At 49.3% G+C, this 13,562-nt stretch overlaps 1 protein-coding gene across 12 annotated transcripts in view; it reads right to left on the bottom strand.

Moving 5' to 3' along the window:
* The window catches only part of dlg5a (discs, large homolog 5a (Drosophila)), a 259,461-nt gene that overhangs the window by 76,552 nt on the left and 169,347 nt on the right, over window positions 1-13,562 (bottom strand). For all 12 annotated transcript variants that reach the window (XM_072491581.1, XM_072491584.1, XM_072491585.1 and 9 more), the window contains one exon: window positions 8,397-8,522. In XM_072491581.1, the coding sequence (XP_072347682.1) occupies window positions 8,397-8,522 (126 nt within the window). The remainder of the gene's footprint in view (window positions 1-8,396; window positions 8,523-13,562) is intronic.

The following is a 13,562-nucleotide window of genomic DNA, read 5'->3' as shown; positions in this document are numbered from 1 at the left end:
GATTTTGCAAGCCTGGGCCAGATGGTGAGGGATGAATGTAATGCGACATGAATTAAAGGTCCCAGTTGAGGCCGTAGTCATGTGTGCGGAACTTGGCTATAAACGTCGCACCTCTCTCAAACTCCTCAACCACCTCGTACACCAGCTCTACAGCAGACGCCGCAACCTGGAAACCAAGATAGAGTCCATATTCTCAACTTGCGCTCAGGACGCAGCAGACCAGCTGCGGAACATCGCCAAACAGATGAGACAATGATACTACGCCACCTATATGCACACCAAGAAACTCGGCATCACCACCAGCAGCAACCAAGCCTTCCCCGGAACCACTGTAGAAAACAATACAGGGAAATTTATTGTCAACTTGTCGGACTACACCCTTCAACCAGACGAACTCGAAGTCCTCAGCAGAGGGCTCAATTTCTGCACCACCACCAAAATCAGTCACGCGGCAGACACGGAGGAATTCATCAGGCGAATGAGGCTCCGGGGGTTCTTCCACAGACCATAAGTGGCTGACAGCAAACCCAATGAGACAACCAATGAACCAGAACAGCAGATCGAGAGATCTGCGGTGCAGCAACCGAAGAGGAAAGAGTCAAATTGGACCCCTCTGGAAGGCCGCTGCCCGAGACTCGACATGTATGCTCAAGCCGTCAGGAGTCGCTTCAATTCCAGATTCATCAGTCGCATTCACAAAACAGCCCCGAACGTCACCCAAGGACAACGCAACACCATCCACCAATCTATATCCTGCTGTATCCTCACCTTCTCATCCAGCTTTGTGTCATCTTCAAATTTGGAGATATTATATTTAGTTCTCTTATCTAAATCATTAATATGCACTGCGAATATCTTGGGTCCTGCACTGATCCCTGCGGTACCCCACTAGTCATTGCCTGCCGCTTGGAAAAAGGCCCTTTTATTGCTACTCTGGTTTCTGTCTGCCAACTAGTTTTCTATCTATCTCAATACATTATCCCCCAATCTCACGCACTTCAATTTTATACGTTAATCTCTTATGTGGGACTTTGTTGAAAGCCTTCCGAGCGTCCAAATAAATCACATCCACTGGTTCCCCTCATTAACTCTACTAGTTACATCCTCGAAGAATTCCAGTAGATTTATCAAGCAATATTTCCCTTTTATAAATCCATGCTGACTCTGTCTGATCCTGCCACTGTTTATCAAGTGCTCTGCTGATAAATCTTTTATAGTGGACCATAGCATTTTCCCCACTACCGATGCAGGCTGAGTGGTCTTTACTTCCTTGTTTTTTCTCTACCTCCTTTTTTAAAATAGTGGGATTACATTAGCTATCCCCCAATCTGTCGGATCTGTTCCAGAATCTACAGAATCTTGGAAGTGTGACCACTAATGCAACCACTATTTCTAGGGCCACTTCCTTACGCACTCTAGGACGTAGAATATCAGGCCTTGGGGATTTATTGGCCTTCAATTCCATCAATTTCCCCAATGGCATTTCCCTATTAATACTGGTTTCCTTTAGTTCCTCCCTCTCCCTAAACCCTGTGTTCCCCCAACATTTCTGGTACGTTATTTGTGTCCTCCATTGGGAAGATAGAACTAAAGTATGTATTTAGTTGGTCATTCATTTCTTTGTTCCCCATTATAAAATCTACTGTATCTGACTGTAAGGAACCTACATTTGTCTTCACCAATCTTTTTCTCTTCACATACCTATAGAAGTTTTTAGTTAGTTTACAATCCATCATAAGAACATAAGAACTAGGAGCAGGAGTAGGCCATCTGGCCCCTCGAGCCTGCTCCGCCATTCAATGAGCTCATGGCTCCACTTTCTGGCCCGAACACAATCACCCTTAATCCCTTTATTCTTCAAAAAACTATCTACCTTTATCTTAAAAACATTTAATGAAGGAGCCTCAACTGCTTCACTGGGCAATGAATTCCATAGATTCACAACCCTTTGGGTGAAGAAGTTCCTCCTAAACTCAGTCCTAAATCTACTTCCCCTTATTTTGAGGCCCCCTAGTTCTGCTTTCACCCGCCAGTGGAAACAACCTGCCCGCATCTATCCTGTCTATTCCCTTCATAATCTTATATGTTTCTATAAGATCCCCCCTCATCCTTCCAAATTCCAACGAGTACAGTCCCAGTCTACTCAACCTCTCCTCGTAATCCAACCCCTTCAGCTCTGGGATTAACCTAGTGAATCTCCTCTGCACACCCTCCAGCGCCAGTGCGTCCTTTCTCAGGTAAGGAGACCAAAACTGAACACAATACTGCAGGTGTGGCCTCACTAACACCGTATACATAGAACATAGAACATTACAGCGCAGTACAGGCCCTTCGGCCCTCGATGTTGCACCGACCTTTGAAACCACTCTAAAGCCAATCTACACTATTCCCTTATCATCCATATGTTTATCCAATGACCATTTAAATGCCCTTAATGTTGGTGAGTCCACTACTGTTACAGACAGGGATTCCACACCCTTACTACTCTGAGTAAAGAACCTACCTCTGACATCTGTCCTATATCTATCACCACTCAATTTAAAGCTATGTCCCCTCGTGCTCGACATCACCATCCGAGGAAAAAGGCTCTCACTGTCCACCCTATCTAATCCTCTGATCATCTTGTATGCCTCAATTAAGTCACCTCTTAACCTTCTTCTTTCCAAAGAAAATAACCTCAAGTCCCTCAGCCTTCCCTCATAAGATCTTCCCTCCAGACCAGGCAACATCCTGGTAAATCTCCTCTGCACCCTTTCCAATGCTTCCACATCCTTCTTATAATGCAGCAACCAGAATTGCACGCAATACTCCAAATGTGGCCGCACCAGAGTGTTGTTTAGCTGCAACATGGCCTCATGGCTCCGAAACTCAATCCCTCTACCAATAAAAGCTAACACACCGTATGTCTTCTTAACAACACTCTCAACCTGGGTGGCAACTTTTAGGGATCTATGTACATGGACACCAAGATCTCTCTGCTCATCCACATTACCAAGAATGTTACCATTTACCCAGTACTCTGTCTTCCTGTTATTCCTTCCAAAATGAATTACCTCACATTTTTCTGCATTAAACTCCATTTGCCACCTCTCAGCCCAGCTCTGCAGCTTATCTATGTCCCTCTGTAACGTGTTACATCCTTCCGTACTGTCCACAACTCCACCGACTTTAGTGTCATCAGCAATTTTACCCACCCATCCTTCTACGCCATCCTCCAGGTCATTTATAAAAATGACAAACAGCAGTGGCCCCAAAACAGATCCTTGTGGTACACCACTAGTAACTGGACTCCAGGCTGAACATTTCCCATCAACCACCGCCCTTTGCCTTCTTCCAGCTAGCCAATTTCTGACCCAAACTGCTAAATCACCCTGAATCCCATGCCTCTGTATTTTCTGCAATAGCCTACCGTGGGGAACCTTATCAAACGCTTTACTGAAATCCATATACACCACATCAACTGCTTTACCCTCGTCCACCTGTTCGGTCACCTTCTCAAATATAATTGCAGCATAACCTCCCTAGTCTTAAACTCCATCCCTCTAGCAATGAAGGACAAAATTCTATTTGCCTTCTTAATCACCAGTTGCACCTGTAAACCAACTTTTTGCGACTCATGCACTAGCACACCCAGGTCTCTCTGCACAGTAGCATGTTTTAATATTTCATCATTTAAATAATAATCCCTTTTGCTGTTATTCCTACCAAAATGGATAACCTCACATTTGTCAACATTGTATCCCATCTGCCAGACCCTAGCCCATTCACTTAGCCTATCCAAATCCCTCTGCAGACTTCCGGTATCCTCTGCACTTTTTGTTTTACCACTCATCGTAGTGCCGTCTGCAAACTTGGACACATTGCACTTGGTCCCCAACTCCAAATCATCTATGTAAATTGTGAACAATTGTGGGCCCAACATTGATCCCTGAGGGATACCACTAGCTACTGATTGCCAACCAGAGAAACACCCATTAATCCCCACTCTTTGCTTTCTATTAATTAACCAATCCTCTATCCATGCTACTACTTTCCCCTTAATGCCATGCATCTTTATCTTATGCAGCAACCTTTTGTGTGGCACCTTGTCAAAGGCTTTCTGGAAATCCAGATATACCACATCCATTGGCTCCCTGTTATCTACAGCACTGGTAATGTCCTCAAAAAATTCCACTAAATTAGTTAGGCACGACCTGCCCTTTATGAACCCATGCTGCGTTTGCCCAATGGGACAATTTCCATCCAGATGCCTCGCTATTTCTCCCTTGATGATAGATTCCAGCATCTTCCCTACTACCGAAGTTAAGCTCACTGGCCTATAATTACCCGCTTTCTGCCTACCTCCTTTTTTAAACAGTGGTGTCACGTTTGCTAAGTTCCAATCGGCCGGGACCACCCCAGAGTCTAGTGAATTTCTAGAATTATATCTAACTCGTGCCTCATACCACTGTAGTTCCTTTATTTAGTTTCAGGACCCTAGTCTCAGAATCAACCAGCTCACTCTCCATCTTGACGAAGAAAGGGGCCTCGCACAACTAGATCGCCAATTATCCTTTCTCATTAAACAATACCCAGTCTAGGATGGCTTGTTCTCTTGATGGTTCCTCAATGTTTTGGTCCAGAAAACCATCCCGTATTCACTACAGGAATTCCTCCACTAAGGTATTGTTACTAATTTGATTTGACCAATCAATATGCAGATTAAAGTCACCCATAATTATAGATGGCTAATTTCCTACTTAATGCCACCCCCAACATCACCACTACAGTTTGGGGGTCTATATAAATTCTTACTAACATTTTCTGCTCTTTGTTGTTTCTCAGCTCTACCCATAGAGATTCCACATTGTCCGTGCTAATATCCTTCCTCAATATTGTGGTTAATTTCCTCTTTAACCAGCAAAACAACTTCACTGTAATTTTCTGTTTGTCTGTCCTTCCTAAATACTGAATACTCCTGGGTGTTCAGTTCCCATCCCTGGCCATCGTACAGCCATGTCTCTGTAATCCGGACTATATCATATCCGTTTGCATCAATTTGCGTGATTAATTCATCCGACTTATTGTAAATGTTCCACGCATTGAGGCACATAGCCTTGAGGCTCGTCTTTTTTAACATTCCCTCTCCCGTTCCCATTATTTTTCAGCGTGGTCCTGTTTGATTGTGGCCCTTCACTGCCTAGCACTTTTCTTATTCCCCTTTTTATCTTTTGTTCTTATCCTTGTTTCCGCCTTCTCTGATGCCTTGCTTAGATTCCACCTCGCTGCCAGTTTTGTTTAAACCTTCCCCAACCACTTCAGCAAATGCCCACCATAGCACATCAGTCCAGCTCTTGCCCAGGTGCAGCCCATCCAGTTTGTCCTGGTCCCAATATCCCAGGAACCTGAAACTCTCCTTCTCACGCCATTTCTTGAGCCAAATATTTATCTGATACATCCTCTTGTGCCCTGACTAGCACATGGCACTGGTGGTAATCCTGAGATTACTACCTTTGAGGTCCTGCTTTTCAACTTATTGCCAAACTCCCTATATTCAGATTTTAGGACTTCATCCTTTTTTTGTATGTCGTTCGTACCAATGTGTATCATGGCCACTGGCTGATTACTCTCCCCCTCCAGAATGTCCTATAGCCTCTCGGAGATATCCTAGACCCTAGCACCAGGGAGGCAACATACCATCCTGAAGTCTCGACTGAGGCCACAGAAACGCTTATCTATTCCCCTTACAATTGAATTAGGTAAGATAGGGAGAGGCTTGAGTGGAGTATAAACCAGCATGGACTGATTGGACCGAATGGCCTTTTTCTTACTGTGCACCCTATGCATAATCATTGAATGATGCAGATTTATGACAGCTCCACAAACTGCTGGGGTGCCACTGACTCCTTTATAGGAAGCACTCTTCTTACAAAGGAAATTAAAAGATATGTAGGCAGGAGGATGTGAAACCAAAAGCCTGTGGACCTAAATTATACTTGTGTAATTTCAAAACATGTTTTCAGGCTTGTAAATACAAAGCGCCTTTAATTTAAAGTCAATTTATTTTAAGGTCACCATCAAGCAATTCAGATTGAACACTAAACCACCAATATTACAAAATATCAAGCATGCTAGTAAATGACAATGAGCACAATGAAAGCCTTGATCCTCCTTTGAGTTACACAGAATTACTCAGAAACAATGTAAAGGCTTAAAATACTGATCTTTAATATCCAGCAGGATGTAGCTGTTACTTTAGCTTCTGGGTTACTAAGTTAAAAAGGTTTATTTCAAGTAAATCCTTATTTAATCCTCACAGAATCTGCAACACGTTTAAAGCTGAGTTAAGCTTCACCACACAATGCTTTATTTTGGTAAACATGAATGGTTCGTATAAAATATTGCTATTGCCAAAATTGCAGCATATGAAATCTACTTCAGCAACATTACATTTCAGGATTTAAAAGAAAAGAAAGATTGAACTATTTCTGAAAAGTGCTTTATTCATCTGTAATCCCATCAAATAAAGCAAATACATGAGCAACACTGTCTTAAACTGTAAAGAAATATATTTTATTTAAGATCAAAGATTTAAGAACAAGTGTTGATGTTTAACTGCTACAAAATGGATATTGGGTGTATTTTTAACGCTGAATATTTGTCAAAGACCATCTCCTGAATTTCACTCTCTCCTGATGAACCAAAAAAGGATCCTCTTGCTAACATCACCAAAACATATCTACTTCAATGCTTTGTTGAGAAAATGGAGGATGAATGGGGCTCCATGGTCTTTAAACAAGTTATATTAAAACCTTCCAGACTAGATACATTTTACTATTGTACTACATCATCTTGCTAATTTCATCGCCCCATACTCAGACAGTGTTCAATAAACTACTACGATCATTTCTGGCTACAGAAGACAATCTTTTAAAATTTAAAGTACCCAATTCATTTTTTCCCTATCGCTCAATTAAGGGCCAATTTAGCGTGGCCAGTCTACTGACAATGCACACCTTTAGGTTGTGGGGTGAGGCCCACACAGATAAGAGGAGAATTTGCAAACTTCACATGGACAGTGACCCTGGGCCGGGATTGGACCTGCGGCCTGGATCGAACCCGGGTCTCAGCGCGATGAGGCATCAATGCTATCCACTGCGCCATAGTGCTGCCACCCAGAAAGCAATTTCAAGGCTTCAATTTAGCCATCGTCTTTGAATCAATCTCTTTTAAATTTTGAAATTTGTCAGGATATTTGTTCCGGCTTTGTACCAAAGACCCTGATCTTGAGAGTCTTCAAATCTCGAGTTGAAGGAATATACTATCGGCAATGGTGGCGGAAGCAAATGCAACAGTAACAAAACAACAATTGGATATGGAGAAACAGCAGTGGAGTGGGATTAATTGAATAGCTTTGCCAAAGAGGCAACACCATAGGCCAAATAGCCTCCTATGCAGTATCATTCTATGTATTGTTTTAGCAATTATGCAACAGAGACTTTTGTCAGTTAACTTTTCCTGAATATATTCTGCATCAATTCTTTCAATCAATAACCTTAAATCAATAATTTAAAAGGGAGGGCTGTGATGTACTTCCAATGCACAGCCCAGTTCCAATAAACATTGAAAGCTAAACTGCAAATTACTCACAGAATCCCTACAGTGCAGAAGGAGGCCATTCGGCCCAACGGGTCTGCCCTGACCCTCCGAAAGAGCACTCTACCTAGGCCCACGGCCCTGCCCTATCCCCCGTAACCCCACCAAACCTTTGAACACTAAGGGGCAATTTAGCATGGCCAATCCACCTAACCTGCACATCTTTGGACTGTGGGAGAAACTGCAGCACCCGGAGGAAACCCACGCAGGTGGGGGGGGAGAATGTACAAACTCCTCACAGTCACCCAAGGTCAGAATTGAACCTGGGTCCCTGGCACCTGTGAGGCAGCAGTGCTAACCATTGTGCCACCATTAAAAGAAACAATGTTTTTTGTTAACCCTGAAAAGAAGAGGTACACCCCGTCAATCAATTGCAGACAGCTGGAAGCTAATCTGGAGAGCTGCCAAGTCCTACAGCTAGAGCACTGTTATACTGACTTAGGCAATGGGCCCATTAGCAAGGTTAGTATTATTGTAGAAACAGAAGCCTTCCATTTTTCCCAGCAATTCTTGTATTCTAAAACAACTGAACAATTACTCAGACATGGTTTGGGACACTGCGGCTGGTCACTTCCCTATCATTAGGCAAAAGAAAAGTTAGTTGAAAGCCAAAGATGTTATTAGGTGAGGTTCAGGACATTTGTTCGACCATCTCTTCATTCTAAAAATGAAACCTGAGGTAAGTGCTGCCCTGTTTTCCATCAATAGAGCAGAATGGCATCAATTAAACCCGATTTAAAGGTGAAGGCATCACTACTTACTTCAGTTCCTTCAGTTCACGTACAGCATCGTTCTTTTGTTTCATCATATCATCTAGATCCCGAAGAGCTTCAGCCAGGTCACTCACGGCTCTGTCCCTCTCCCGCCGTAAGTTATCACATAAAGTTCTACACAAATAATGTCAAACATTCTGGATGAGCTAAAGCAAAACTTCTGTCACACCAGTTATAGACAACACTTAGGTTAGAGCAAGATTGAAAACTAGGGTCCGAGTGACATGGCAAATCATGATCATTTTTTAAAAACAATCTGTTGCCCAAGACAATTTTTCAGCTTGTGTTTCACTTTAACATAACCCTGGCTTCATATACTGGGGTAAGTTGCAACGATGCAGTTAAAAGGCAGTGGACACTGTTGTGAAGCAGCTTCACCGCAAAGGACCGTTTGAAGACGGCAGAGGTTGGAGCACTGTGCATGCGATCAGCAAAATCACATTATGCAATAAATCTAGGTGTGAGTGAGAGTGACAGAGTGTGATTGAGAGATTAATAGAGAGAGAGGAAGCAAGGGAGTATGTCGAGAGAGGAAAACGAGAGGGAGGAAACAGAGTGTGAGCAAGAAGAGAGTTGGACGGGGTGTGTGTGTGTGTCTGTGGGGGGGGGGGGGGGGGGGGGAGGAAGAGAAGCAAGTCACAAAAGAGTGAAAACGGAGGAGAGACAGTGCAAAAAAAGTAATGGCTACAACGTAATGTGAAATCATGACCAAAATGTCAAAACGATTTAATAATAGAGCAAGTCACAAATCTGTTAATTAGTTAATAACAATAATCTTTATTAGTGTCACATTAATACTGCAATGAAGTTACTGTGTAAATTCTATCCATGTCAGTGCTTCAGGGGCTGAACAAAAAGGTTTTACAGCAAGATTTATCTCACCTAACAATATTTTTTCAAGGTAGCTAGGATGTATTTAAAAAATATATACAATTAAGAAGCTTTCCCCTCTGCAACAATGTGAATAGTTGAAGCATACAGACCAAAAAGTCTTAATTTTAATTCCTAATCTGTGATACTAGTTGGTATCGGCTGGAGTAAGGACGCTAGCTACAATTAGTCACAATAGCATAAGGCCAGGGAAGGAAAAATCAAATTACCCAGTGACTCCAGTACATGAATATTAGATAAGGATAGGATTCTGAAATTGCTGACAATGGGCAGCTTCAATTAACAGAAGAAGGGCCCTTATTTTTAGAGACTCCATGTTGAAAACTTCAACAATTTCATTTTAAAAAAATAGTTACTCTATTGCTAAAACAGTCGATAGCTTCAATAGCCTGGCTGACTTGGTGAAAAGATTCGCTTGGTGGCAACCCTAGGTGTGAAGTGGACTTTGTTGTCATACTCTCTCCCGCCCTCCACGCTGAAATGCCTGCCAGTAATCATTCCCAAAGCTTCATTATAAATGATGGCCCAAATCATCCGGTCAACGTTGGAACTGCTGTGCCCGATGCTGATCAGGCAGAAAGCTACCCACTTACCTGGACAGATTTAAAAAGGCCAGACTTCCAAAACTCCCTCAGCGAGGGAATCACAGAGAGAGAAGAGAATCAGTGCAAAGGCCACACTCACTTTTCATGGCACTAGCTGCCGCAGGGAAGTTTAAATGCCTGGTGGGAATGTCAACGAATGGGTGAGAGAATGAATGAGCGAATTGGTAGCGTGGGTGGATGTGAGGTAAGTACACAGGGTGGGGAGGTAAGTGGGTACGTTGAGAGGATGGTGGGTGGGTAGATTGGTAGGATGGACGAGCATGCAGGTGGGTCAGGAAGGGTTGTCAGGTCGGATCTGGGGAATAATTGGGTGGTGGGGGCTGGTTGGGCTGTGTTGGGGGTGGTGAGGTTGTGTCGGGGGTGGTGAGGTTGTGTCGGGGGCGGTGAGGCTGTGTCGGGGGTGGTGAGGCTGTTTCGGGGGTGGTGAGGTTGTGTCGGGGGTGGTGAGGCTGTGTCGGGGGCGGTGAGGTTGTGTCGGGGGCGGTGAGGTTGTGTCGGGGGCGGTGAGGCTGTGTCGCGGGTGGTGAGGCTGTGTCGGGGGCGGTGAGGTTGTGTCGGGGGTGGTGAGGCTGTGTCGGGGGTGGTGAGGCTGTGTCGGGGGCGGTGAGGTTGTGTCGGGGGCGGTGAGGCTGTGTCGGGGGCGGTGAGGTTGTGTCGGGGGCGGTGAGGTTGTGTCTGGGGTGGTGAGGTTGTGTCGGGGGTGGTGAGGCTGTGTCGGGGGCGGTGAGGTTGTGTCGGGGGCGGTGAGGTTGTGTCGGGGGTGGTGAGGTTGTGTCGGGGCTGGTGAGGCTGTGTCGCGGGTGGTGAGGCTCTGTCGCGGTGGTGAGGCTGTGTCGGGGGCGGTGAGGTTGTGTCGGGGGCGGTGAGGCTGTGTCGGGGGTGGTGAGGTTGTGTCGGGGGCGGTGAGGCTGTGTCGGGGGTGGTGAGGTTGTGTCGGGGGCGGTGAGGCTGTGTCGGGGGCGGTGAGGTTGTGTCGGGGGTGGTGAGGTTGTGTCGGGGGTGGTGAGGTTGTGTCGGGGCTGGTGAGGCTGTGTCGCGGGTGGTGAGGCTGTGTCGGGGCTGGTGAGGCTGTGTCGCGGGTGGTGAGGCTGTGTCGGGGTGGTGAGGCTGTGTCGGGGGTGGTGAGGGTGTGTCGGGGGCGGTGAGGCTGTGTCGGGGGTGGTGAGGCTGTGTCGGGGGCGGTGAGGATGTGTCGCGGGCGGTGAGGCTGTGTCGGGGGTGGTGAGGCTGTGTCGGGGGCGGTGAGGCTGTGTCGTGGGTGGTGAGGCTGTGTCGCGGGTGGTGAGGCTGTGTCGGGGTGGTGAGGCTGTGTCGGGGGTGGTGAGGTTGTGTCGGGGGCGGTGAGGCTGTGTCGGGGGTGGTGAGGCTGTGTCGGGGGCGGTGAGGCTGTGTCGCGGGCGGTGAGGCTGTGTCGGGGGTGGTGAGGCTGTGTCGGGGGCGGTGAGGCTGTGTCGGGGGTGGTGAGGCTGCGACGGGGGTGGTGAGGCTGTGTCGGGGGTGGTGAGGCTGTGTCGGGGGTGGTGAGGCTGTGTCGGGGGTGGTGAAGCTATGTCGTGGGTGGTGAGGTTGTGTCGGGGGCGGTGAGGCTGTGTCGGGGGCGGTGAGGCTGTGTCGGGGGTGGTGAGGTTGTGTCGGAGGCGGTGAGGCTGTGTCGGGGGTGGTGAGGCTGTGTCGGGGGTGGTGAGGCTGTGTCGGGGGTGGTGAGGCTGTGTCGGGGGTGGTGAGGCTGTGTCGCGGTGGTGAGGCTGTGTCGGGGGTGGTGAGGTTGTGTCGGGGGCGGTGAGGTTGTGTCGGGGGTGGTGAGGTTGTGTCGGGGGTGGTGAGGTTGTGTCGGGGGTGGTGAGGTTGTGTCGGGGCTGGTGAGGCTGTGTCGCGGGTGGTGAGGCTGTGTCGCGGGTGGTGAGGCTGTGTCGGGGTGGTGAGGCTGTGTCGGGGGTGGTGAGGGTGTGTCGGGGGTGGTGAGGCTGTGTCGGGGGCGGTGAGGCTGTGTCGGGGGTGGTGAGGCTGTGTCGGGGTGGTGAGGCTGTGTCGGGGGTGGTGAGGGTGTGTCGGGGGTGGTGAGGCTGTGTCGGGGGCGGTGAGGTTGTGTCGCGGGTGGTGAGGCTGTGTCGGGGTGGTGAGGCTGTGTCGGGGGTGGTGAGGGTGTGTCGGGGGTGGTGAGGTTGTGTCGGGGGCGGTGAGACTGTGTCGGGGGCGGTGAGGATGTGTCGCGGGCGGTGAGGCTGTGTCGGGGGTGGTGAGGCTGTGTCGGGGGCGGTGAGGCTGTGTCGTGGGTGGTGAGGTTGTGTCGGGGGTGGTGAGGTTGTGTCGGGGGCGGTGAGGCTGTGTCGCGGGTGGTGAGGCTGTGTCGGGGGTGGTGAGGTTGTGTCGGGGGCGGTGAGGCTGTGTCGGGGGTGGTGAGGCTGTGTCGGGGGCGGTGAGGCTGTGTCGCGGGCGGTGAGGCTGTGTCGGGGGTGGTGAGGCTGTGTCGGGGGCGGTGAGGCTGTGTCGGGGGTGGTGAGGCTGCGTCGGGGGTGGTGAGGCTGTGTCGGGGGTGGTGAGGCTGTGTCGGGGGTGGTGAGGCTGTGTCGGGGGTGGTGAGGCTGTGTCGGGGGTGGTGAGGCTATGTCGGGGGTGGTGAGGTTGTGTCGGGGGCGGTGAGGCTGTGTCGGGGGCGGTGAGGCTGTGTCGGGGGTGGTGAGGTTGTGTCGGGGGCGGTGAGGCTGTGTCGGGGGTGGTGAGGCTGTGTCGCGGGTGGTGAGGCTGTGTCGGGGGTGGTGAGGCTGTGTCGGGGGTGGTGAGGCTGTGTCGGGGGCGGTGAGGCTGTGTCGGGGGCGGTGAGGCTGTGTCGGGGGCGGTGAGGTTGTGTCGGGGGCGGTGAGGTTGTGTCGGGGGCGGTGAGGTTGTGTCGGGGGTGGTGAGGTTGTGTCGGGGCTGGTGAGGCTGTGTCGGGGCTGGTGAGGCTGTGTCGCGGGTGGTGAGGCTGTGTCGCGGTGGTGAGGCTGTGTCGGGGGTGGTGAGGTTGTGTCGGGGGCGGTGAGGCTGTGTCGGGGGTGGTGAGGCTGTGTCGGGGGCGGTGAGGCTGTGTCGCGGGTGGTGAGGTTGTGTCGGGGGTGGTGAGGCTGTGTCGGGGGTGGTGAGGCTGTGTCGGGGGCGGTGAGGCTGTGTCGCGGGTGGTGAGGCTGTGTCGGGGGCGGTGAGGCTGTGTCGGGGGCGGTGAGGCTGTGTCGCGGGTGGTGAGGCTGTGTCGGGGGCGGTGAGGCTGTGTCGGGAGCGGTGAGGCTGTGTCGCGGGTGGTGAGGCTGTGTCGGGGGTGGTGAGGCTGCGTTGGGGGTGGTGAGGCTGTGTCGGGGGTGGTGAGACTGTGTCGGTGGTGGTGAGGCTGTGTCGGGGGTGGTGAGGCTGTGTCAGGGTGGTGTGGCTTGGTCAGGAGGAGTTAGTCGGGGGTCGAAGGACAGTTGGGGGGGTGGGGAATTGGGGGCTTTAATGTGAGTGATTGGGGGTGTCAGTTGTATAGTTATCCAGGAGTCAGACTAGGATTTTTCTGACTAATGTTGTCTGGTTAACCATCCAGGTAAGGATGTTGGAACTATCGAAAATCTCCGATTCTCGCCAACTCGGGGACATTCTTGGAGGGCCCTGGGAACTGGGGAATTGCCTGACCGAAGTTCAAGCTTCC

This window comes from Scyliorhinus torazame, chromosome 28, assembly GCF_047496885.1.
Source record: "Scyliorhinus torazame isolate Kashiwa2021f chromosome 28, sScyTor2.1, whole genome shotgun sequence".
Lineage (NCBI taxonomy): Eukaryota > Metazoa > Chordata > Chondrichthyes > Carcharhiniformes > Scyliorhinidae > Scyliorhinus > Scyliorhinus torazame.
The sequence above is the reverse complement of the archived record's forward strand: the minus strand, read 5'-3'. Positions and strand labels throughout refer to the sequence as shown.